The sequence below is a fragment of the Citrus sinensis genome, chromosome 9 (genome assembly GCF_022201045.2).
Source record: "Citrus sinensis cultivar Valencia sweet orange chromosome 9, DVS_A1.0, whole genome shotgun sequence".
Lineage (NCBI taxonomy): Eukaryota > Viridiplantae > Streptophyta > Magnoliopsida > Sapindales > Rutaceae > Citrus > Citrus sinensis.
Window position 1 is genome coordinate 25,762,727 of NC_068564.1, and position 26,829 is coordinate 25,789,555.

Genomic DNA, 26,829 nt, shown 5'->3' on the forward strand with positions numbered 1-26,829 from the left:
CCAACCCAGCAAGAACATAATTTACCCGGAAAAAGTTTAAGTTTAGAATGAAAAAGAAGAACTTTTTGACCAACCGAGAACTCCTTTCTCAAAATCATTCTATCATGAAATGTCTTCGTCTTTTTCTTGTAAAAAACTTCCTGCACTATAGGGTTAATAACACCCACAGAGAATACTGAATGTTCATCACTAGGATATTTCATGGCATCATTCATATTGAATTCTATAACCTCTCCATCAAACTTCATAGTGAGAGTCCCTTTATGTACATCCATTTTAGTCCTAGCAGTCTTAAGAAAAGGTCTTCCTAGCAAAATTGGAATAGAATTAGAGGAGTTATCATCTTCCATATCAAGTACATAAAAATCAGTAGGAAAAACTAACTCATTAACTTGTACTAAGACATCTTCTAATACCCCATCAGGATATGCATTAGACCTATCGGCTAGTTGAATTATCACGCCAGTTTCTTTTAATGGACCAATATTCAAAGATGAATAAATAGAACGAGGCATGACATTAATTGAAGCTCCTAGATCTAACAAAGCCTTTTCAACTCTAACACTACCAATTTTACAAGGGAGAGTAAACATACCTGGATCCTTGCACTTAAGAGGTAGTTTCTTTTGGAGAACTGCTGAAACATTCTCCCCCATATGAACTTTTTCATCTCCTCTTAATTTTTTCTTGGAGGTGCACAGTTCCTTAAGGACTTTAGCATATCGAGGTATTTGTTTTATAGTATCTAATAAAGGAATATTTACCTCAACCTTGCGAAATGTCTCAAGGATGTCTTTCTCTTGTTCCTCCTTCTTGGATTTTGCAAATCGGCTTGGAAAAGGAGGAGGTATCACAATAGGTAGGGGTTTCGCTTTGGTGGGTTGTGCATCTTGAGATTGAGGCATCAATTCATTCTTCTCAAGCTCACCTTCTACATGCTTTGTCACTTTCTTATTAGGCTCTTGCAACTCCGTCCCACTTCTAAGGATGACAGCACTAACGTTTTGCTTTGGATTTACCTCAGATTGTGAAGGCAATCTCCCTAATACTTGAGACTCCAGATGGCTCACTGTAGTCGCCAATTGACTCATTTGGTTCTCCAAGTTCTGAATGCTTGTTGTAGTTGCCTGCTGAAATTGTTGAGTGTTAGTCGCAAGTGATTTAACAATTTTTTCAAGAGATATACCTGACTTGGAGTTTGACTGTGGAGGTGCTGGTTGTCTTGGTGGATACTGTTGTGGGAATCCTGACGGCCTAACTCCATAGCTGAAGTTGGGATGATCCTTCCATCCCGGATTGTATGTTTGTGCATAAGGATCATACCTCCTCTGAGGCATGCCTGGAAATCCTCCAACTGCATTGGCTTGTTCAATCGGTTCTTCTTGAAGTGTAGGACACATATCAGTTGAATGACCTATATTATAACATATACCACAAGTCTTCACCTGCTGCACATTACCTACAACAAACTTTTCCACAAGAGAAGTAAGTTTATCTAAACGTTGTTCAACAGAAGAAATATTTACCTCATTCACCTTCCTTGAAGTGAGATCTTGCCTGCTGCCAAATTTTTGTGCATTGGCAGCCATATTTGATATCAACTCCCTTGCTTGACTAGGGGTCTTGTTCACCAACACACCTCCACTAGCAGCATCTATCATACTCCTATCCATCAATGATAATCCTTCGTAAAAATATTGAATAAGAAGTTGATCAGAAATCTGATGCTGAGGACAACTGGCACACAATTGTTTGAATCGCTCCCAATACTCATACAAAGTCTCCCCAAGAAGTTGTCTGATCCCACAAATGTCTTTTCTGATGTTAGCAGCTCTTGAAGCAGGAAAGTACTTCTCGAGGAACTGCTTCTTCAAATCATTCCACGTTGTAATCGATCCAGGAGGCAAGTAGTATAACCAATCTTTAGCTAGTCCATCTAAAGAGAAAGGAAAAGCACGCAGTTTAATCTGCTCTTCAGTCACACCTTGTGGTCTCATACTTGAGCACACAACATGAAATTCCTTGAGATGTTTATGAGAATCTTCACCTGCAAAACCATGAAACTTGGGTAATAAATGAATAAGACCAGACTTTAATTCAAAATTTACCTCCAAATCTACATATTGAATGCAGAGTGGTTGCTGATTCAAGTCTGGTTCAGCTAACTCTCTAAGAGTTCTTTTTACAGGTGCAGGTCTATCCATCACTTGTTCTTCTGAATCGCTAGATGATTCAACTAAATTAGGCACCGTATCTATTTCAAAAAGCAAAGGCGACGAGGATCGTTGCTTAGCTCGCTTCGTCTGCTGTCTCAGCTGGCGAGCTGTCTTCTCAATTTCAGGATCAAACGAAAGTGTACCTGTACGAGAAGAACGAACCATACACCAAGTAAAACGTAAAAATGATTAAATAAATGACATCAATCCCCGGCAACGGCGCCAAAATTTGATGGGTGTCGAAGCCAACAAAAATAAATTCCTACTCTAAATAAATTGTGTATAGTGATTGAGCAGGGTCGTGTCCACAGAGATCGGTAATTATTTAAATCCTTTTGAAACGTAAAACGTAAAATGGGGGAATTGTTGACAATAATAAAAATCAAATTAAAAATAACAAGAATGCAAATTAAAGTTGTAATTCAAATTGGAGAAAGCTCTGGTTGAAGGAATTAACTCAGCTTGATTCGACTACTGATCATTGATTCAAATATAGATTATTATTACTCATGAATAGACCGGTTATAGCTACTGAGACCCTCTAATAGTCAATCTCTCCTTAACTAGTCGATAACCAAGGTACGACCGTTGGTTATTTCCCTAATCAATAGACAACCCTAGATACGATCATAGAATTTAATCAATTGACAGCCTGAAAAACCAGAGAGACCTAAATCCTAATCAACACATATGATGATTCATTTAAATTAGATTGTTTATTCTCACAACACAACTCTCTACTATGTTATTTGTCACAAATATTAAATTCTTCATACGATGAATCCTTTAATTGACAATAGATTAAGTTGATAATTAAATAGTGACCAATTACCTAATTAACAAACATAATCATGAAAATAATTCAAAGAATAAACAAATACCCAAAAAGTAATAAAACAATTAAAGCACAAGAAAGATCTCACAGTAGTGATGAATCAAAGCTTCATTAACCTTCAACCAGAAAAATTGGTTTAGTTCCTCATAGAGAGAAGAGAAAAATTAGATCTAGGGTTTCTTTTTCTCCAATCCAAAAAATCCCCCTTTTTCACAATAGATTCCTCCCTTAAATACCCTCTCTCTCTTCTCTTTTAGAGTTCTATTTAAAATAAAATATTAATATCTGAAATATTAAATTCGTAATTACAAAAATAACCAAAAATACAAAACACGTTAAACTAAAAACTGCAGGTCCGTAGTTGACAGCACGCGCCCACTCCTTATCAACAAAGTTCTTCTGACGCTCATAATTTCTCCAAGAGAACAATCATCATTAAATATCATCTTGTAGCTTAATTTTATCACCAATTAATAGAATTGCACCTACAAAAGTAAAACACAAGTAAATCACTATTATTAAGTGCAAAACATCGATATTAAGGGAAGTAAACAATGTAAAACTAGTGCTTAAATTGCACTCTAACAGGGTGTAGCGATCATGACCATCGTCGTAGATAAAATGGCCTGAACGTGCGAAATAAAGAATCCGCTGAAGCATAGGTAACGGGACAGTCGTTGGGTTGAGAAGCTCCTCATTTATATCTTTCCAACTGTCAGCAACTTCTAACAACAACTCTTTAACTGCCTCTTCCTCGGAGACGCCATGTTGATTCTTGTAGCACTCAACTGCTGTGGGATTATGTCCTCTCTTCTGCCCAAACTACATCACGGATGCATATGAATTGGATATAAGAGAACCAAAAAAAAAAAAAAATCATCAGTTAGCTAATTTTTTTTTTTTCCTTGGCCATATATGTTATGTTATGTTATGTGTTGTTATCTGTTAAAGAGAGTTGAAAAGAAATGCAGCCGCAAAGGCCGAATGGTTTTCAACAACCTTTATTTTATTGACAATTTCTAGGTTTGAATCTTGAGAAGCAAGGTGTTGGAAAAATTGATGTGGGCTTCACCCACATCTCTACCTTTAAAATAGATAAAGAAATTGTATACTATGGTGCACGCCTTAAGATATGTTACAAAATTTCTCTTCGAGATTAGTGGTGAATATAGTCTTATTGAAATGAATTATAATGTAGAATGAAGAATATTATTTACCTTATAAACTGCTATGTCATCCATGAGCCTGATAATGGTTTCTGTCGCTTTAACACTCTTAGCGTTTTTAAGAATGCCTTCAAAATTGTCCTTCGTTGCAATAAAATCACCCAAATCAACGAAGGAAGCGACCCCTAGCGTACGTAAACCGATACTTCTTAATGCAACTGATTTGTATTCATCGAAGCTTGGAACATAACCTTTATATAACCACTTGGCTTGAGTAAAGTATAATATAATTAATTCTTGCATCTGAGCAACATAACCCAAGTCAATAATAATCACCTTGCAAAATCATATAACATGAAATTGATTATTAATAAAGTAATTGCTTACCATCTGTTTTGCATATGGTATGCCGTACGATCTTCCTTCCTTTGCCAATTCTTCCTCAGCTTCTCTATAAATATCTAAGAGTGCCTTGAAAATAAATTTCATGTATTCTGGCAGTGTATCTATGAGGCCAATGTCCCATCTGAAAAAATCAAATATAATCGATATATTTGCACATTCTTAAGAAAATATATAAGCGATACAATTAATTTGTTTCTAATAAAAGTATATTATGAATTAAATATCCAATCAAAGAATTGCATTATAGGATTATTATTGTTTCACCAATTCAAGAGTTGTAAAATATCAAATGACTATAAGAAGTATTATCTCTTATCATTTTACTACTTTTTCGTTAAAACCATTAGTTAATTAGTAAAATATCAATATTCTTTTATGATAAAATAAACAAATAGAGGTATCAAATAATAGACAAAAATTATTGGCATGCCCTTTAATTTTAAAATAATGGTTTTAACCATGACTTTATGAATAACCCTAAATTTATCGTAACTATAAAAATGGTGCATTAACAAAATACTCCTGGATATTTTTCATAAAAAAACACACAATTTATTCTTTAAAAAAAAACTTAAAGCTTATTTACAGAATCAACACTTCCATATTTAATTTTTTTTCTTCTAGAATACATTGTGATTTTTTTGGGCAAAAAATTCTAGGGGTATTTTTGTCAATTCACTACTTTTTTGGTCGCAATAAATCAAGGGTTATTCAAAAAATTATAGTTAAAACTATTATTTAACAATTCATGTTTAAAACTATTATTCATAATATTATGTATACTATTGGATACCTCTTTTGTGCATTTTATCTTAAAGGGTAAAATTAATATTTTATTAGTCAGCTAACGATTCTAACAAAAAAGTAGTAAAATAAAAGGTTTTACAAAGTTATAGTAGTAAAATTATGGAAAATAATACTTCTTGCACTTATCTAATATTTTATAATTCTTGAGGTAATGAAACGATAATAATCTTTTATTATATAGGCATGGGGTCTTGCTAAGTTACATCTAGGGATGGCAAAATAACCCGGACCCGACCCGGACCCGCACGAACCCGGATAATCCGGACCGGGTTCAACCCGCACCGGATACAAAAAAATCCAGAATCCGGAAGCAATTTAATAAACCCGGATGTATCCGGGTCTGGATCCAGAATAGGCCAACCCGCATATCCGGAACCTAGACCCGAATGTCTTTATTCTTAATATTATATTTTTAATTTTTTTAAAATATAAATAGAAAAGCAAAAAGTCAAAAAAGAGGAAACCCTAGTTTGCAGTGACGGCTTCAAATCTCATTCACTCACTCAAAGTTACACTCCCCCATACATTTGCCTATCTTCTTCTTCTTCTTCTTCTTACAAAGCTTCCTTCTCTCTCTCTCTCTCTTTTCACTTTTGTTTTGTCCAAAAAAGGAAAAAAATGTCAGAAAAATCAAGCCGCCATCAAAGGAGGCCATCGCAAGGCGTGTTCATCAACTTTGATGATCTCTCATCGCCCATCTCCGATAATGTTGCTGGCACCCCTGATCAGCTTCAGGCTCAGCCATCCGATGACCACCAGATTCGTGCCCCTCTCCCTTCGTCGTCGGCGCCTGCGCCGGGAAGTGTAATCGTAAAAGATGATGGCAAAGAGAAACCTAGGGACGTGAAGAAGTTGTGTTCTTTTGCTTGCTTATTTGTTGTAGTAGTTGGATTCTATAATTGCATTGCTTCACATTCTGCTGCTTTTGCTTTTTTGGGTGAAATTGCTATGCGACTGTACCATTTTTCCCATTGTATCCATGGCTTTAAGAGAAGTGGAAAAGAAAAATTCATATAAGTATCTGGGTTTGAAACCCGGAATCCGGAAACCCGGATTTTTCCGGGTTGAACCCGTACCGGACCCAGAGTGAAAAAACCGAGTTTTAATCCGGGTCCGGGAGAAAGAAAATGACGTCCGGGTCCAGAACCGGGTTTAGCCTTTCTCGTTACTTGGAACGAAGGGGTACATTTCTCGTTACTTGCCTTCCGCGAATCCCTTCGAAAATTATTATAAAATCAAATATATAACTCTTAACAAACGGAACCGGCACAGGTAGCGAGGGCAGATTATGAACCTAAATCAAATAATGGGAAATTTACAGCCGTCCACCTATTTGTTTAGCCTTTTGCAAAAATACACAAACACTTTTTTTTTTTTCAACGCGCCACCTGAAGTTATCTTTTTATTTCACTTTTCCACTTCCGTCTAGTCTCCGTTAATAGAGTTAACAGAATATTAATGAAATGACTTTTTTGCCCCTCAAGGGAAAATTACAATTTAACCGAAATAAAAGACAAAAAAATAAGATTCAAAAAATGTAACCGTTAGCTCTCAAACGGCTACAATTTCGGCTATATATACACAGAAGAAATAACAAGAAACATGTCAAACAACTCACAATGCCCAAAGACATCATCTTCAAACACATCATTTATACCATTCATTTGCCATTTTTAAAGCTTAGAACCAGCCAAATTGAAACCAAAAACCTGCTATACATCAACCTAATATGCCTCATATAATCCATCAAACCCATAACTGCACATTAAAGCAGACAATTATGCCATCTATTTGTCCTAATTACAGCCATTACCAGCCAAATTGAAGTTAAAAACCTGCTTATACATAATCCACACATTCAAGCTCACAACTTTTCCTTTTCTCTTTTACAAATGGCATCGAGTTATAGCTCAAGTTCTGCAGTTAGTGGACAGCCACATAGAAAAGTTAAATGCATTCCTAAGAACTGTTGGTGTGGTGTGCAAGCATGTGCTATGGTTTCTACCACACAACAGAATCCTAATGCAATGTTTTGGTCATGTAAGTTGAATAAATGTAAGTTTTGGCAATGGTTTACTACTGAAGCTCTCATATACCCTAGTACTGATCAAATGGTGGATAATCAAAATATGGAGCTGAATGATGATATAGTGAAGATAAAGAAAAGACTTAAGCTCATTGAGGGGAAGCTTAAATATATCATAATTCTGCTGCTTTGTGTCTGTGCAATTGTGCTTTTTAAAATGTAATGTAGCTTCTTTTTATATACATTAATGTAATTAACTGTCGTGTTGGTTTTATAAGCTATAAATTAGTGATACTTTTAGCATTAACAGCATTAACAGATGCAACTCCAAAAGGTAACTACTAAACACTACCTAAAATGCACAACACTACCATATCTTGATTTAGAAAAATGCATATGAGAACCAATGCAAGCTTTTTAACACAACAGCAAAATCCCTGTAAGAAAAAAAGCAAAATAACTGTTTAAATAAGTTGCAACATAACATAATATCCAAAATGGTAACTATCCAAGAGGGCAACTACTAAGACATCATATATAGTCTATGTGATTTCCAAAGTAACATATCATAATTATCCAAACTGAAGCCAAAATAACCATCATTCTTAAACAACAGCCTACAAAACAAGTTAAAAGTCAAGTTTACTTCCAATTTGCTCATGCCGAAGTTGGTCGTCCTCTTGTTCCAGCATGTCCACTACTAGATCTAGCCTTTCTTTTCTTTGTTCTAACTTCAGAAGTTTCTCCTGGACCACTTTGTATCTGAATACATGAAATGTTAGTTAAACAAGCTCAAACACAACAACAAAAATATCAGAACATGGAAGCATTTTTATATGCACCTGTTTTCGCTTTCTTAGTGCTTGGGATGAGGCTGCTGGTTGGGATGAGGTTGCTTGTTGGGATGAGGTTGCTTGTTGGGATGATCTTAGTGCTTGGGATGAGGCAGTTGCTGGTTGAGATGAGGTTGCTGGTTGGGATGAGGTTGCTGGTTGGGATGATCTTAGTGCTTGGGATGAGGCAGTTGTCGGTTGAGATGAGGTTGCTGGTTGGCCTGAAGCAATTGAACGTGATGTTGATGCTTGGGAAACATGTTGTGAATGAGCATCGAATTTCACAAGTAATGCACAATAAATAAAAAATGGGAAATTAGCACCTGTTTTCTCCTCCTCATTCTCTGCTCTGAAGCATTCAATGGCTGATTTGTTGTTGGTGATGCCTGCAAAACATGATAAATGTAGTAAATGCTGAACAATAAACATAAAAAATAGTAAAATATTTTTGTAATAAATAATAATAGTATAAACATACATTGGAATTATTTTTTCTAGCTCGAGCTGCCTTTGCAACGGATGGCCTTAATGGGCAGGACCTGACATTATGATTGGATCCTCCACAGAATGAGCAAATGATAAAAAATTTTCTTTTTTCTTTATGTGGCTCATTTTCTACATTTCTTGGGCCTTCCAATCTTCCTTTGCACAATTGGAGGATCAATTAATGGTCTTCCAGTAGGCTCCCATGTACACTGGTCTGGAATAGGATTAAACATCAACGAATACGTGCTAAGGTAAGCTTGTTTGGTAAAGCACATTGGAACATATTCCTGAACTTCATGTCTTGCATATCCCATGGCAGCCATAGCATGTGCACAAGGGAGGCCAGCAATTTCCCAATAACCACAATCACATTTTCTGCACTCTAACATCACTACAAACCTCCTAGCTGGATAATAAGCTTTATCCATTACTTGAAAATTAAGATCGCCAGAAGCTTGCACAATCATTTTTTGTGCAATTGTGCTTTTTTTGTCCAGATGTTTCAACACCTTAGGCGTCAAAGGGCTTTCCCAAGTGGCTGCTTCATTTCTTCTCTTTGTAAACCGTTTCATAAGTCTACATCTGATTTCTTCAAGCATTGTCAAGCAAGGCCTGTCTCGATAAGCTAATATCCAGCTGTTGAAGCATTCTGATGCGTTATTATCAGTTCGATCTACCATACAGTTTGTGTCATACGTATGCATCGACCAATTATACCCCAAAAGCTCTTTTTCCAACCACTGATATGCATCTTCTTTTTCGGCCTTAATCTCTGCCATTGCCTCGCTGAAATCATGCTTGTTACTACTTTTAGCAGCCCTCCAAAATAGTTGTTTCAACTGTGCACCAGCAAACAACTTAGCAAAATTTGCATAAACATGCCTAGTACATGCCCTATGATAAGCACTAGGCCATGTGTTTGCAATTGCATTAACAAGTCCCTTTTGTCTGTCACTGATAAATGTCACTAGTCTGCCATCATCTAAGTAATTATGCAGGTGCTCCATAAACCAGCCCCATGTCTCCGTATTCTCAATTTCACAAACACATAATGCCAACGGAACAATCCCATTGTTAGCATCCATACCAACGGCAGCTAATAGCACTCCACCATACTTACCCTTCAGGTGACATCCATCAACTCCAATAAAAGGCCTACAGCCATTGAGAAAAGCATTTTTCTGTGCAGGAAAGGAAACAAAAAACCTTTGGAATAAAACTTTGTCAGGTATAGAGACAACATCACACAATACTTTGCAAATTGCTCCTGGATCAGCTTTCTGAATAGCTGCAGCATACTGAAACAGTTTTTGATATCCCTTGGAATGATCCCCAAATACCTCAAGTCTTGCCTTCGTTCTAGCCCTATACAATGTCATCTTTCCAATCTTCAACCCAAAAGTCTCTTGCAAATAATTCTTCAAGATATCAATCTTCACATTGGGATCAACAGCAACTTGATTATTTATTTTACCAGCAACCCACGTGGAAGTTACTTTCACTGTTTTATTAGTAAGTCTGCAGCTATGCTTTTTTTTGTACTCTCGCAATATGAAACCACTTCCATTGTTCATTTTTGCACCAACCACATACCATGGACAGCCAGATTGCTTACAAGTAGCCACAAATCGTCTCGGCTCACTATATACTGTTTTAATAGCGAACATTTTCCTAACCATCACCTCATTTAATATCTCTCTAAAATGAATTACATCTCTAAATACATGCCCTACTTTTAGCCTATGTTTCCCATCAGCACCTATTTTGTACTCGTGTTCCTCTATATAATTAGTCAATTGGGCAGTGCCAAGCTCAATGTCATCATCAGAAGAGTTAATCACCTTTTTTACCTTTTTATCAACATCAGATAAATTATCATCTGAATCAGTTTCCAAGTGGCTGCTTTTAAGTCTTTCAGTAGCTCCATCACTAGTTCCATCACTAGCTCCATCACTAGCTCCATCACTAGCTCCATCAACAGCTCTATCAAGATCAGCTTGCATGAAGTTCACATCAAGATCATCATCACTGCTAAGCCTTCTGTCCGAGCAATCAGATAGCAGTGCATCCTCATCACAGTCATCATCCCTAACAACAAAATCTTTCTCAACAGCAGCATGTTCCACCACAGAAGCATGCCCCCCCATAGCAGCATGCCCCCCAACAACAGGATTTTCCTCAACAGAAGCATGTCCCTCAATTGAGTTATTTACCTGAGTAATAAGCTCATCAGATAATACAACTCCTAAGTTAGTCAACAACGCCTGAAATAAAGCAGCATCTTGGAACTGAGGGCAAAGAACTGGTACAACGTCAACTTCAAATACACGGGCACCCAAACGCTTATATAGTGCCAACAAACACTCCAACCCAAAGTCTGAATCTAGCACAACCTTAAGCTTATTCTCTGGGTTTGTAACGTTTAACAGAATCTGTGAGCTCGAGCCTAATCCGTATGCACCCGTAATCGTCAATGCAGCATCCTTTATTTTGGCTACAGTACAATCAGGTCCAAGCAACCCAAAATTCTGCGTCTTATCTCTAAACGATATTACTAACTCCAGTTGTGTCATCCTAAATGATTTAGCAAATTCAGGTCCAAGCAACCCATCGAAAATGATTTAGCAAATTCAGTAACACGATTATAAAATACATGCATTATAGTAAATGTTCTTTTGGTTTTGTGAAAATAAATTCTAGGGTTTCCAACAACAATGGTTAACAAAAATCACCAATGGAACAATAATTAACAAAACATTGAGACTTAATAGTAAACAAATTCAACGAAACTCACTTGAAATTTGGCTGAAACCTCCTAAATTGAAACTTCCAGGCTTGTAACAATTCGTCTGTTTCGTCAACACTTCTGAATCTTCGTATGAACAAAACCCAAGCTTATTTCTTTGATGAAAATAGATGGAAATTGGAGATTAACTGGCTTGATTGAGCTTTTTCAAGCAACACAGTCAAAGACGAAGGTGGATGCCGAGAATGTTAGGAAATGTTTCTTACTTGCTGGACTTAGGAAATTCTATATATGAATAGCGTTAAACGATTGTGGATTTCTTTTTTTTTTTTAATTTTTCCATAGAAGTAAAACGACGTCGTTTTACTCTTTTAGCTGGATACTGCGATACGATGTAGTTTTAAGTTTCCAAATGAAATATCGATTTTGCCCCTTTAACATCAACAATGTTCCAACGGAGACTAGACGGAAGTGGAAAAGTGAAATAAAAAGGTAACTTCAGGTGGCGCGTTGAAAAAAAAAAAAGTATTTGTGTATTTTTGCAAAAGGCTAAACAAATAGGTGGACGGCTGTAAATTTCCCTCAAATAATTGAGTACTAATTAAGTTCGAACAAAACGAAGCGAAGCAGAAACACACACTTTGACACTGTCGCAGAAACGAACACTTTGCACTGTTACAAATTTGTTGTATCGAACAAACAGAATCATTTGTTGTATTGGACAGACAGAATCAATTTCAAATGCAATGCCAGCCGCGGACAAACTCCTAAGCTCGCTGTTCCGTTCAAGTCGCAAAGTATCCGCCGCGGTCGAAAGAACCTCTAACAAGTTAACATCACGCGCCGCAAGTATCGACTTTCCTTTGAAACAATTCGTCTCTGCTATCGACACCGCGAAGGAGGCGGCGGCTGCGTCGTTGTCTCCTTCTGCCGCCGCTAATTCTATCATCAATTCCTCAGTTAAACCTCCCAAACCCACTAGCTCTCCGGCCGAGGACCCCGCCGACGACGACCCCTTCTGGGAGTTAGGGCCCGAGCCGGACCCTGTCCCGAATCCCAATTGTGGTATTTGTTGTTTTGTTGCAAGTTTTGGGGTCTGCAAACACTGTAGCTAAAGTGTTTGCTGAAATGCTTACTTGCACTTGATAGTTAGTGACTGCATTGTTAGCTTCGAAAGCCACATTTCATCAATAAACGTTCCTTTACTAGATGTTTGATACCGATTCTAAACTCAATATGTTGTATACATTTCTGGGTATTTGAGAGCTTAATAGGGGAAATTGTTTCTTTATATGCTTTTTTGGCAGCCAATTAGAGTGCAATTAGTTGTTGATTGAATAAATTTTTGGTGTGTTTGATTATAATTTAACGTGTCTGATGCAGATAATTCGCTCAAACAGCTATCTGAGGAGATCCAATCTCTGTTAGTTGGTATGTTTCCGCAAAATTTAGTTTAATGGTGCAAAACAATTTGGTCTTTTACTTAGTTATTAAGAAGTTTGAAATGGGGTATTTTTACTACTAATGATGGTGTCCTAATCGATTGCAAGACTAGTTTTTAGGCACTTATGTGCATAGCTTACTAGTTTTTAGTAAGTACTTTTAATTTTACGTTTGGAAAGAAAGATTTTGAAAGTATTGACTTGACAGCATTCACTGTTTTCTTTGAAGATGTAACAGTTGAATGATTTCATTTTGATGAAATTGGGAGTTTCTGTTTTATTGACTGAAATTTTATTTATTTTTATTTGTGTCTGCTGCAGCTGATGATTCAGATACCTCTTCTGATTCAATTGGGTCAAACAACAAAAACCTTTTAGATGTGCTGCAGATGCCATGGCTTTCTACTAGGTCTAATAACGACAATTCACTTCTACGACGAAGAGAAATTTGGCGTGAAAGGAAACAAAAATGGGTATTCAGTAACGGCCAAACTCGTCGTTTTAGCCGGATAGTCAAGCTTTGTGCAAATCAATTGGGAACTGAAGCTACTTTTGAAGTATTCGGTAAGATGGGGCGAGAAAATGGTGTGAAAGAACACAATTCGTTAATAGGGATTTGTATAGAGAAGGCTAGGGCATGTGATGATGAAGACGTTGCAGTAGAGCAAATTTGCAGGGCTTTTCAAATTTTTAATTCAATGAAGGAGAAGGGGTTTCGGTTAGAAGAGGTAACTTATGGTCCCCTTCTTACATATTTCATTGACATGGGTATGATAGAAGAGTTCCACTTTTTCTGTAATACTATCAACAATGGAAATTCTAGCTCGGTTCCAAGATTGGGTTACTATGAGATGTTGCTTTGGACCAAAGTAAATGATGAAGAAAAGATTCGGGAACTCTGCGAACAAACTGCAGCTGAAGAAGATGGAAACTATCTCTGTTTTCAAGGCATGAGCTGTTATTATTATTATTATTAGTATTTTCATTGTTCTTGTCTGGATTTTCTCTATTTATGTGACTGTACTTTGTTATTTTGATAATCTAACTCAAAGAAACTGATGGTTGTCAATATGTGCATATATTTATGTTCAAGTTCATATTTTATCCTGAAAAGATGAGGGTATTGATATTAATGTTTATGTTTCTGATATTCTTACTTGCAATAGAAAGTCATTTAATAGCAGAGTTAACTCTACTCATTTTGCATGACCAAGGCCTTACAAGATTCAACCCTTGAATTGCAGAGAACTACCTGTTAGCTCTTTGCGAAAGTGACCGGAAGACTGACATTTTGCAACTTTTGGAGACTATAGACATAAGAAAAATTTCATTGCTGGACCATTTGGCAAGTATTTTTAAATCATTAGGGCGGTTGCTACTGGAGTCCGATGCAGAGAAGTACATATTGGCTTTCAAAACATCTGGTATTTTCTTTGTAACCTTTTGCTGATTGTACTTTTATTTGTCTTGTTGTAGAAACTCCATTGGTAATATCACTTATAAAGGCTTAATAGTACAGCATGGGAAGTGTAGAGAGCTAATAGATCTATTGTAGGAAAGCAGATTGCAGGAGCAGGTCTTCTGCTACTGTAAGCAACAAAATGTTGATGTAGAAACGAAATCACAGTACCAACATGCTTGGTTATAAGGATTTTGGATGCTTCAAATATAGTACCTTTAGCTTAAAAGAACTAAGGCTTTGCACCTAGGAGCGGAAATAAAAATAAAAAGAGCTTCATATTATACGGTAGAAAGTTGAATGAATTCTTCAGTCATCATTACCTCCAGAACACAGAGAATCTGATCTCATAACAATTTGTAGGCCAGTAAGCTGGACACCAAGTACACTTGGTAGGAAAAAGTTTTGCAAGTCAAAAGACCTACAAAATTCACCAATTTAATTCAGCTGCTGGGCTAGATTTAAAAAGTTACTGCAACTGTCCCGAGTTTAAAAAGTTACTGCTAAACCCGGACCCGGAATTTGCCATCCCTAGTTACATCATGTATAACCTGCAGCAACCCTAATAGTCACTCATAATGTCCCCATTATTTAGGTTATTATAACCTATAGAATACAGATAATGCAACTTAACAACTGCTGTATAGGGATGTATATGGTTTTATAACCTTGTGACTGCTTCAGTAAAAAGTGTGAGCTCTTCAAAAGTACCGTAAGCATCAAATGTGTCGTCTATTATGGATATTATGCACACCACTTTGGATGCAAAAATTCTACCAAATGCCAAATTGGGCTCATAGGACACTCCCAGCAACATCCAAATATATGTCTCTACTACTCTATCTCTTGCATAAGGCACCTTTTTAGGGAAGCCTAAATCGTTCCACCACCTGAAATTCAATTTTAAATCTAATTAGATAGATATTTTGCTACATTATAAAGTTGTCACTATAATAATCGTTACTTCTGTAGTATATAAAAAATACAAACAAGAACACAATTTGGTTTCATCTTTTAAGGAGGTAGCAAGGAAATATGAAAACTCGATGGATAAGTGAAAAAAGTTAGAAATTTTAAAGAGAAGTTGTAAATCTTCCATATTATATTTGGAAAATTTGTTTCATTAAAAAAGAGAGAGAGAGAGAGAGAAATTTACGTGATTTATTTTTATTGTTTTGTATTTTCATCTAATTTATAAATTTATATCACATCCATTCTTAAAAAAATTTTATAATTGTATCATTACTCTTTCATTATACACATTATCCTCCAAACACTATAACTTATTATTATTATTATTATTAGCAACAAGCACATAATATACAAAAACTACAACCACTACCACTGTTGACAAATCAAGAATACATAAAAATTTTACTGCAAACTAAAAATCTTGGTTTGGTGTTAATAAATAAATAATAATAACTATTATAAGATATTTTGCCTTGAGCCTTTGATTATACAAGGGGGCAACTGGTAAAATATGATTTCTCTTTCTAGGGAAAGTGACAATCTCCCATTTCAAAACAACACCAATAATAGGCTTTTCCACGTTGAAAGAATATATATGAAGTTACCTGGTCATGATACTTGCTTCCTTCTTGTGTGCTGCTTGTAATATATTAAAGTCTAACTTTGCAAACTTGAGCAAAGTTTCATCATGCAAATCATCCCTTGAATAGATATCCAAAAAATACCTTGCCTCTAACCTTGCTGCGGCTTTACGGAGAGGAATTTGCAGAGAATGACGTATTTGTTCAGCAAGATCAGAGTTTACATGAGAATGATCAGATACAGATATTACTGACTTAAGGTGAGTGGTAGTGAAAACAATGGCTTCATCTAAAATGTCTTCCCCCCGAATTGCTAGGTATGCTGCCTCGTACAAACTCGACATGCCTCGTATATCGTTGATCAATGATTCCTTGAATTTACCTTCGTCATCTTTGAACTTCTCAAACACATCTGATGACCATATTCAAAAGAGGCGAGCTAGTCTCGATTAGTGTACATGCTTAACTTTAATTTGATAATCAACAATAATCTTGTAATCAACATAAATAGTTTAATTAACAAAATGAGAAACTATTACATACCACATGAAATCTTAACTCCTTGCTGTCTAAAAAGTCGAAAACGAAGAGAAACAACGTATAGATCATCACTGTCAAGATCATGAGATACCTTTCCCAATTCATCTTCAATCTCTTTTTCAAAATGATAAGCGACACCTAATCGTTGTGCTGCATCAATCATGTGTAGTTTTTGGGCAAGCTTATTGGCAGTAGTGGTTATCATCCTCCTGACCTCTTGCTTCAGTGCTGCGTGCTGTTCTTGAGTTGCAGCGTCAATTGTCTGCAAACGCAAGAAATTACTTAATATTTAATGCATTACGTATGTCTAACAAACGATTACTTATGACATATAATTGTACATCGATTGGGCTTGCCTCTCTGATAATTAATGAGATATTTTGATATTGCAATTTTTTAATTACCTCGACATCGGCAGTGGATTTCAGGAAATGGTTTCCCCATAAAGTAGGATGAAAATCTGCAATGGGACGAACAGTTTCTTCAGTTGAACTGGAAACTGCTGCTAGAAGTGGAATAGACATATCTTTCATTCCGTTTCAGACAAACCAAATACAACTATATATATTTTTTTTTAAGAGTTGGAGTTGCAAAAACCTCAAGACACAAATGCTCTATATATAGAGAGAAACGATGAGGCAGTGGAACACTTTCGTTGGTACTTTGTCATGTGCTCAGTAGTGATCCTACGTTGGGATCATTAAATTTAATATTAAAAAAGTCAATGGATCTGATTGGGGGATGCAGTATTAAACCATATGATAAAATACTCTTGGACCGTTATCTCAACAAATTATGGGTGCGTTTGAGATTAAGGTTAGACAGCTGCAGTTTAAAAGTTACAATAGTAAAGTATTTGGTAAACACTAGCTGTTGTAACTTGAAAGTTATGTTGATATGATTTTTCACTTGTATAATAGAGAATCTATTATATCTTTAATAATTTTATCAAAATTATTATTTAAAATTTATATTTACTACATATTATTAACTTTTGTTTTATATTTACAGCTTTTTTTTTACTGCAGCTGTAGTTTAAAAAGTACAGCACCTCAATTCCAAACGCAACCTAAGAGACTGCGATCATTTTACATAAATTTTTAAATTTAGAATTTTTTTTAGGTAATGATAGAGAGTTAACTCTAACTGTATCTCTAACTCTATACAAAAATAAATATATAAAAGTTGAAATAGTAATAAAGTTATATTAAATTTTATCTTAATCACAAACTGGCCACAAAAATTTATCTTGATCAGATTGAGGTGGGGTTCATTGATGATAGCGATTCATATCATTTTTCAGCTTTCGTATGCAACTTGCATATTGTGATATTGTGCGTACATTAACTAACTACTCAACGTAACGACCGTAAATTATTTTGAAAACCTATCTCTCTTTTAATTTCACAATAATAATATTCCAAGAAGGCCATAATTATTTAACTTACATTTATTTTAAGAGTAATGATATAGGCACAAACTCTTGTACAAACTTATTTTGTACAAATTGATATGACATGATAAGATTTGTTGAATTAAATATCACTTGGCCCACATAATTTGTGTTTATTATTTTATATTTTCATTCAACCAATGAATTAATCTCACGTCAATTTGTACAAAATAAGTTTGTACAAGAGTTTGTGGTTGTATCATTACTCTTATTTTAATTACTCGTACCAAGCAAAATATTTCAGTTATTTTAACTAAATAAATATATTTTAGTTATTCTTAAAGCCAAAGTCTATTTCTGGTTAGTAAATTATCCAAACATTTTATTGGGGGGTGCTTCTAATAACTCCAATGATATCATAAATATAAAAATTTACTTTCTGCAGGACTTATCTCAAATAAATTCTCTAATTCATTTTGAAGATGAAACTAAAAAAAAAAATGAATCATTGAGGCTTAATTAAAATATTTTACTTAGAGTTCCAATGATATTTAAGGGAATATGATTTTTATCAGTGCATTTAACAAATTTCACGATTCTAATCCTTAAAATACTTGGACCACCAGGGATCTTAGAAAAATAGTATGTGAACCACATTTTTAGCTATTATCAACAACAGTAATATAATATATTTTCTAATCCCTAGTGTTCCCTTCGTGGGTCTGCTGATGCTATCAACAATAACAAGCAATTTTTAATAAAAATAATCATTTTACTATTCTTTTTAAATGTACTTCTATAATTTTGAGAGATTGGAAGATTTGAATCCTCTACCTAATGAATAAGGGAGAGAAGAGTTGTCAACTAACTCAATTAAGGAGCTCCGTTGGTTAGTTTACTATTAAATTTTGGTGTATTTTATTTACTAGTGAGATTATTTGCACTCTAAAATGTACTTTGAACACCATATTAACTAAAAAATTATGGTACTAAAATAACATTCATATAATTTAATATTAAGGATAATTTAGAAAAATAGTTAAACATTATGAATTTGGACACCTATCTAACACATCCATTAATCATACCATTATTTATGCTAACCTTAATTTCATCTCTTTTATTGGGTGCCGAATTGAATTTATTTTGTACTTAGAGATCATAAAAGATTTGTGGCCAAGTTCCAAAAATATATGAAGATGTTTCTATTAATCCTTTTTGTTATTTTTAATTTTGTTAATATGTTAATTTAGGTGGTCTTTTGCTTTAAAGTTTAAAGCGTACAAGGCGACGAAGAAGAAAAATGTTGAAGATGCTGGCTCGATCAATAAGATGGAATATGGAAGAATTATTTTGAACATATATCCAATTAATTGTGCTTTGTGCAGAAAATTAATGAAAAAGGAATAAGAAAGAAAAAGTTTTGAGTATACATGATCTTGTAGGATGCCCCAGCAACCAAAGAAAAGTTTGTTATTGTTGAAATCCCATAACACTTCTGTACAAGAAGGACTTGTGTGAGGTGGCCGGTTGGTCCACCGATGGTCTGTCATTTGTAGAATAGTAGGTCCGAAAATGAAACAAAAGTCGTACTCACTGAATTAAGTTTACCATCAAAAAAGAAAACAATCAGTGACTAAACTGACATATGACCTAATTGAATTTAATGGATCTTAAAATACAGTGAATCACGGAATAAAACACTACTGAAGTGACTGAAATGATTTATGACCTTATTTAGCACGCTAACATATGCAAATTCTGTTCTACAAATCAAGATTATAGATAGCACATCCCATATTACAACTCATATTTAATTATATTAGTATATTAATATTTTTAATCAGATAATTATTGACACTAATTTATAAATTTTATATAGCATAATCTGGGTACTGGGGACTAATTTATAAATCTACAATTTACAAATTTTATATAACACAGCCCGGGTCATGTTTCTATTTAAATAGGCTTTACAGTTAACAGAATATTAAAATTATTTTACATAATATTCAAAATAATTTTAGTTTTAAATTTATTTACTTTAATATCATGTTTCTATTTATTATTAAAATTACTTTATTATAATAAAATAGGTCTAATAGATTGTAAAATATTTTAAAATTTTAAAATTATTTTTCTTCTCAAAAAATTATTTTAAAATGTATATATTATTACATTTATTTTAATGTCATATTTTTATTTATTATAAAATTTTGAGGTCATTTTTTTTTAGTTCATAGAGTTAAAAAGGTATTATGATTAAAAAAAAAAGGTCTTAATGACTCTTATTAAAAATTTAGGAGTTTTTATAACCATTTCTCCAAATCTTGAAAGTATAGATATCTTTATTCCTTTAATTTATTTATTACTTTAATAAAATATAAAATTCTTCTATTATAAAATCATTTTATATTTGCATTAGCACGCACGTGGGGCATAAAACTAGCGTTGCAACTTTATTCTACGTAAATTAAGTTAAGATGATCTCAAACCATGCTGGCCAAAAAAAAAAAAAAAAAAAAGAGGAGGTATACGACTTGCTTATGTAGTCATGATGGCAGAAAAATCCCATCTGTTACAGGATCTGGGAATCTTGACTAGGGATGATAAATATCTAATTATGGATGGACAATATCTATCAAAATATAAATTTATAATTATTTATGATGAATATATTTATATTCATATTCAATATTTAATAGTGGACATGAATATGAATTTTATCCATATAGATATGGATATCTATGGATATTTAATTTTTATTATATAAAAAATAATAAAAAATAAAATAAAAATAATAATATAGAATAGTTAAAACCATATTAGATGGACTAATACTAAAAGCAAAAACAACAACTCACTCGCCGTAAGAAATTGATTAATTTACTTTCTTTACTTTCACCACTTTGTTTTCAGTTTTTAATTAATTAATTTCATTTCGTTTTCTCCGTATTCATCTCCAGTTGCGTTTTGTTCTACATCAATGGAAAGAATTTCAGTTTCAGCTTAGCTTACGACTATTTTCGTTTATTGATCAGTCCAAAGTCAAGATTTTTGAGAGAGTCAACCAGGGACAAGAAGGAAAAAAATAAAGGAAAAAAGAAACCATGGTTGTTGTTGAATCAGCGAGTCAAGATTCAGTTGTATCGTCAGCGGGATCGATATCGGCATCAAACGGTCAGGATCATCCGAAGCAAAACGGAGGAACGATGGTGATGTCGCTCGATCAGGGATTGTACAACCAGAACAATCAACGATCCAACGGCGGAGGGGATTTCAAGCGTGACATGAGGGAGTTACAGGAGCTGTACTCGAAGCTGAATCCGATGGCTGAAGAGTTTGTGCCTCCTTCGCTTGCTAAAACTAACAACAATAATTTAGTAAATTTGTTTTTGTTTTTTTCATATAAATTAATTAGATTTTGGATTTCCATTAAATATCTATACCCATCTAATATCTAATTAAATATTTTTAAAATTATCCATATCCACATTCAAAAATATTTTAGATGGATATTATCCAATTCAATTAGATTAAATGTATGGATATACAATTTAAATAGACCAATTTATCATCCTTAAATCCAACCAAATTGGGACACTTTTTAGGTGTGGAATCAGTTTAAAATTTGATTGGACCAGAAAGGGCCTAGGATTAAACCCGAGATTTAGATTGGGTTGGCTTTGCTGCTTGTCATGGCTCTAAAACCCAACCCAAAGTGCTTCTGGCTTTTATCTAACGGTGTTAAAAAATTCGGGGATGTCAATTCTTGCCATTTCATTATACTCAAAGCAAGGATCCACAAAATATACTGTTTATGAGCCATTTCAACATTTCTTTGCTGTAGTTTCTAAAAAAATTTCATAAATTACATCAACATATACATGTATGACTCAAATTATAATCCCATTTCAGGACATTTTTATAGAATGTGCCCTATCAAAATAGCTTAAACACCCAAGAGTAATGGAAAAGGTGGAAGTAGAGGCAAGGAAAGACTTTCAAAAGGAAAGAATTGTTGAGGAAGCATGCCGACATGACTTACAACACTTAAAGATAGTTGTTTGGGGGAATAAAACAGGGTAACCATGATCTCCTAAAATAAAAAGTGAGTAAATGGTTGATAGACTAATAAAAAGTAATTCTTGTGACCCTGAGTAGACCATATCGACCAGGTGGTAATCTTGAGACTACGAGCAGACCACTTCGACCAGGTGGTAATTCTTAAGACCATGAGCATACCACCTCGACCAGGTAGTAATCTTGAGATTATGAGGAGACCACCTCGATCAGGTGGTAATCTTGAGACTACGAGCAGACCACTTCGACCAGGTGGTAATTCTTAAGACCATGAGCATACCACCTCGAGCAGGTGGTAATCTTGAGATTATGAGTAGACCACCTCAACCAGGTGGTAATCTTGAGATTACGAGCAGACCACCTCGACTAGGTGGTAAGCTTGAGACCATGAGCAGTCACCTCGACCAAGGGGTAAATCTTGTGGCCTTGGGCAAGCTATCTCGACCATGTGGCAATTTTGGTGACCTCAAGCAAACGGGTTTGAGGAGACATTAGACCAAGTCACCAGGAAGCATGACTCAATCAAAATAACCGCCACAGATCACCTCCAAAAAATCAGGGTATGAATTTAATTCATTAATTGCCACGATCTAAGGTCGTGGGTGTGGAGTGTTTATAAAAACCCAAAGAAAATCATGGTAATGGAGGTTGAACTTTCTTTCTCAATTTTGATTTTTCTATTACATTTACTTAAGATTATTTTCTTCACAAAAACTATAAATTAAATATTTTGTTTTTCCCGTAAACCTATAAACTGACTTGAGCATCGGAGAGTTTTCGACGAAAAAACTTCAGCACCCCTGACCATTCTCTGTAATTCAGGTACTTGCTGATTCGCAGCTTGAAGATTATCTGCTCATGAATATTCTGTTAATAGTCGGAGGATCTTCTTGGAAATCAACCAGCAGCTTCCCACCAAACAAATTTAATGCTGATGCAGGGATCTGAGATCGAGTCACTAGCGGACTCAATGGATTTTGGCATCAACAATTGTCAAAGTTATCATGATAGATATTTTCTAATGCATCTTCTACCTCTTGTTCGAAGTGATAGGCCACACCCAATCGTTGGACTACATCATTCAATTGTAACTTCTGGGCAGGCTTATCTACCGTAGCTGTTATCAGGCTCCTGACTTGTATTCCTCTTGATTTGAAGTATCACTTATCTGCAATCCGCGCATGTACAAAAGTCTTAATTCATATTTATGAGTCTATATGCTAGTTAATTAAAAATGATCATTTGTACACGTATTAATTAAAAATTCACAAAAAGGACAAATATTTTTATCATTATTTCATCATATTTTGTTCTCTTTTATCTTCTTTTTTTTAATAAAAATAATCGGTTTATTTTTTTTTTAATTATACATCCATAATTATGGGATATTCGAATCTTTTGCTTTATGAGTAAGGGAAGGGAAGAGGTGATGTAGGATTGTTGTGTATTAAAAGCAGAGTATTTTCTAGAGGCCATGACTTGTACTACAAATGTCCGTTTTTAGCGTATAATGTACTGTTTTAAAACTTACGATAAGATGAACCAACCCATAAGAACTTGCTTAGTTCTACCTTATGGTCGAGTTAAAAATTCTACTTCTTTCCTCGTCACTTTTCAATTTTAAAATGTTTTTTTTTTCTAGGATTTTTATCTTTTTTTTTCTAGAATTTAGATTTGAACACTGTTTTTCTTTTCTTATTTAGATTAAGAGAATTTTATTATAACATAATATTTCAAATTTACATATTTTGATAAATTCACAATATTTAGGGTTATTATATAGTGGGGCCAAAACCCTAGATTTGTCAACCCGATTATTTAGGAATTTTGTTTCAATTATCTTCAACCAACCTTACAATTTCATTTCGTAAAGAGGTGTCAACTTGCTTAGCTAAGGAGTTGTGTTGGCCAGTTTACTATTGAACGTTCATTTATTTTATTTATAAGTGGGACTACTTGCACCTTAAAATATGCTTTTAACACCATATTTTACTAAAAAAATTATAATACTAAAATAACCTTCATGTAATTTATTATTCACGACAATTTAATAAAAATAGTTAAACTATTATTCCGTTGGACACCTATCCACACATCCATTAATGATGTCATTATTTATGCTAACCTTAATTTTTCTCAACTCTTCAGTACGAAATTATATTTTAGTTAGATATCATAAAAGATTTGTGGGCAAGCTCATAACATGTATGTGGTTGCCCAATGCCGTTTAGTCTTTGTCCTAACTCTTTTAGAGCCCCTTTATATTTTTTTAAAAAAAAAATTGTGGGCAAGTTCCAAAAACATATTAAGATGTTTGTATTAATCCTTTTCGTTATTTTTCATTTTTTGAAATATGTTAATTTATGTGCATCTTTTGCTTTCAACTTTTAAAGTATATAAGGTGAGAAGGGAAATATTGAAGATGCTGGTTCGATGAATAAAACGGAACATGGGAGAATTATTTTAAACATACGTGCTTTGTGCAGAAAATCAATGAAAAAGGAACAAGGAAATAAAAAGTTTTGAGTATACATGAAATCTCACAGCATTTCTGCATAAGGAGGACTTGTGTGAGTTGTAAAATGGAATTATAGTGGCAGAAAACTGAGTTGTAAAATGGAATTAAAGTGGGACTCTTTTACAATTTTCATAATACTCTTTTACTCTTACGACGTTAAGACTTTCACAAAAAACTCATTGCAATAATTAAATAACATTCTTTTTTTTCTTTTTTAAGTTTAATGTCGAAAGAGTAATGAGGTGCCTTCAGGGACAATGAAATCATAAGTAGATTTAACTTCAACAGAGTTCCTAAACGAACTTTTTTTTTTTTTTGTGGCGAGCAATTAGGTAGTTAGTTTATTTGAATTAAAAATAAAATAAATTCCGAAGAATGAATTTTTCTTTGATAATATTAAATTTCACTGTAGAAAAAAATTGCGTGGATAATTATTTTACCGATACGGCAGATTTTATTTTATTTTGATTGAAAATTGCAATGCCATGAACAGTTTCTTCAACTGGAGCTGGAGTAGACAACTTCCTTAATTAATTGAATCTGTAGTGAATCAAGAGGGAGGATGATTTTAAAAGATTAGAAAAGGAATTCTGTTTTGTCTTTGCTTGGCAATTCCTCCGTGGGGACATTGAAAAAATGTTAGTACATAACACGTTGCAGAAACATCAAGACACTTCTACCAAGTTAAGCGGCCTATTCATTCTTAGTCAGAGCCTCCTTTGAAAATTAAAGAAAAGTTGTCGGGGGCATATTTTTCACGTTAACTAAGAGATATTTGTGAGAACTTGTACTTATTTTAAAAATTTGTGAGATATTTGTGGGACATCTGCATTCTAGAATAATGTTGTGTTTATTTGTTGGAGTGGGAGTGAGGAGTGTGGATTTCTCCCATTCCAGCGTTTACTTTCTCTAAATAGGAAGGGAGTGGGAATCCCACTCCGTGGGTCCCACCTATTTTTGGAGTAGAGAGTGGGAGTGGGACTCCCATTGGGGGAGATGGGAGTGGGAATCCACTCCCACTTCTCCCTTTTTTACCCTTTTATTTTTTTAATTTAATTTAATTTAATATTTTATAATTAATAAAATAAAATAAATATTATTATATTTATTTGAATAATAATATTATATTTAACTAAATAATAATTTGCATTGATTCTAAGTTAAAATTATTTTAAAATAATATTATTATATTAATAGAGAATTAATAAATATAATATTATTATATTTATTTTAAAAATAATAGTACTATATTTATTTAATATTAATAATAATAAATAGTTTATTCTAAGAAAATATTAATTTTAGAATAAACTATTAATTTTGTACTAAATAATATTATATTATTATTTTATATAATAATAAATTTAATATAATTATATTAAATAAAATAAAATAAGGTTTCATTTTGTATTAAAATTAATAATTTATTGTTCATAATTAAGAATATTAATAATTATAATAAATTTACAAATATAATAAAATAAATATTATTCATTAAATATATTTTTTATTAGTTTTGTAATTAAAAACTATAATTCTTTAAATAAGGATAAAATTATAATTTGAAACTATTTACTCCCAATCCAAGACAAAGTAAACAAATAAATTGGATTCTAATCTCTATTCCATGCTTCCATTCCAGTGTAAGTAAACAACTTACTCCCACTCCCACTCCACACTCTCAATCCTAGGATTCCCACTGCTCAGGATTCCCAATCCAATCCAAAAAGTAAACGCTACCTAATTGTACACACACAGAGACAAGCACGTACATCATTCTAAGTCAGCCGCCTTTGAAAATTAATAAAAGTTGTCTCCCGGCATATTTTTCACATTATCTATGAGATATTTGTGAAAATTTGTACTCAACTTATGCAGACATCTGCACCTGTCAATAATTATATATAGGAAAAGAAACTTTTACGATCTTAAAATTTTGAGAAATAGTTAAATTTTTAATAATTAAAAGATACTAAAATTTTCTTTTTCAGCTAGAGATGTCTAATTATATTAAAATTAATATAATGTGTTTTATTTTATAATATATTAAAATTTATGTTTATTTATTTTATAATAAGAAAATCTCTTTTTTTAATAAAGTAAGGGAAAATTTAAAAAATAATAAAGCACACAATCCATACAATATATAGAATCATTTAATATATTAAAATATATATATTTCATTCTCTGGTGCGACTATCTTTTTTTTTATACGAACATGCTCTTAAATTATGATGTTCAAAAAAATTAATTTTTAACTTTTTAAAATTATATAGTTTTATATTTTATTTAAAAATAATTTTTTTAAACCGTATGATTTA

The 26,829-nt window shown here is 33.6% G+C and overlaps 2 protein-coding genes and 1 non-coding gene across 3 annotated transcripts; 2 read left to right on the forward strand and 1 right to left on the reverse strand.

The window, feature by feature from the left end:
• The first annotated feature begins 1,719 nt into the window (after window positions 1-1,719).
• LOC112495695 (small nucleolar RNA R71) lies at window positions 1,720-1,826 on the forward strand. Its single transcript, XR_003062024.2, has one exon. It is a non-coding gene; the product is annotated as a small nucleolar RNA R71 (small nucleolar RNA).
• Window positions 1,827-2,043: 217 nt separating this feature from the next.
• Window positions 2,044-17,331, reverse strand: LOC102620430 ((E)-beta-farnesene synthase). The gene is made up of 8 exons (XM_052434118.1): window positions 16,919-17,331; window positions 16,518-16,776; window positions 15,999-16,386; window positions 15,090-15,311; window positions 4,605-4,743; window positions 4,269-4,520; window positions 3,638-3,873; window positions 2,044-2,047 (listed from the first exon to the last, which is right to left on the reverse strand). The coding sequence occupies exons 1-8, from the start codon at window positions 17,045-17,047 to the stop codon at window positions 2,044-2,046; spliced, it is 1,629 nt and encodes a 542-aa protein (XP_052290078.1). The 5' UTR covers window positions 17,048-17,331.
• On the forward strand, window positions 12,109-14,629 carry LOC102608901 (pentatricopeptide repeat-containing protein At4g04790, mitochondrial-like). The gene is made up of 4 exons (XM_052433718.1): window positions 12,109-12,585; window positions 12,904-12,951; window positions 13,284-13,910; window positions 14,207-14,629. The coding sequence occupies exons 1-4, from the start codon at window positions 12,267-12,269 to the stop codon at window positions 14,410-14,412; spliced, it is 1,200 nt and encodes a 399-aa protein (XP_052289678.1). The 5' UTR covers window positions 12,109-12,266; the 3' UTR covers window positions 14,413-14,629.
• Window positions 17,332-26,829: the final 9,498 nt, after the last annotated feature.

Bases quoted from the DNA above. Each gene is read 5' to 3' on its own strand.
- LOC102620430 (XM_052434118.1), bottom strand. From the start codon at position 17,047: ATGAAAGATATGTCTATTCCACTTCTAGCAGCAGTTTCCAGTTCAACT. The intron at 4,744-15,089 runs GTTATAAAACCA...TGATTTTTTCAG, and splicing joins TTTACTGAAGCAGTCACAAG to ATGGGACATTGGCCTCATAG. The intron at 4,521-4,604 runs GTAAGCAATTAC...TATGTTGCTCAG, and splicing joins TACCATATGCAAAACAGATG to ATGCAAGAATTAATTATATT.
- LOC102608901 (XM_052433718.1), top strand. From the start codon at position 12,267: ATGCCAGCCGCGGACAAACTCCTAAGCTCGCTGTTCCGTTCAAGTCGC. The intron at 12,586-12,903 runs GTATTTGTTGTT...TGTCTGATGCAG, and splicing joins TGTCCCGAATCCCAATTGTG to ATAATTCGCTCAAACAGCTA. The intron at 13,911-14,206 runs GCATGAGCTGTT...CTTGAATTGCAG, and splicing joins AAACTATCTCTGTTTTCAAG to AGAACTACCTGTTAGCTCTT.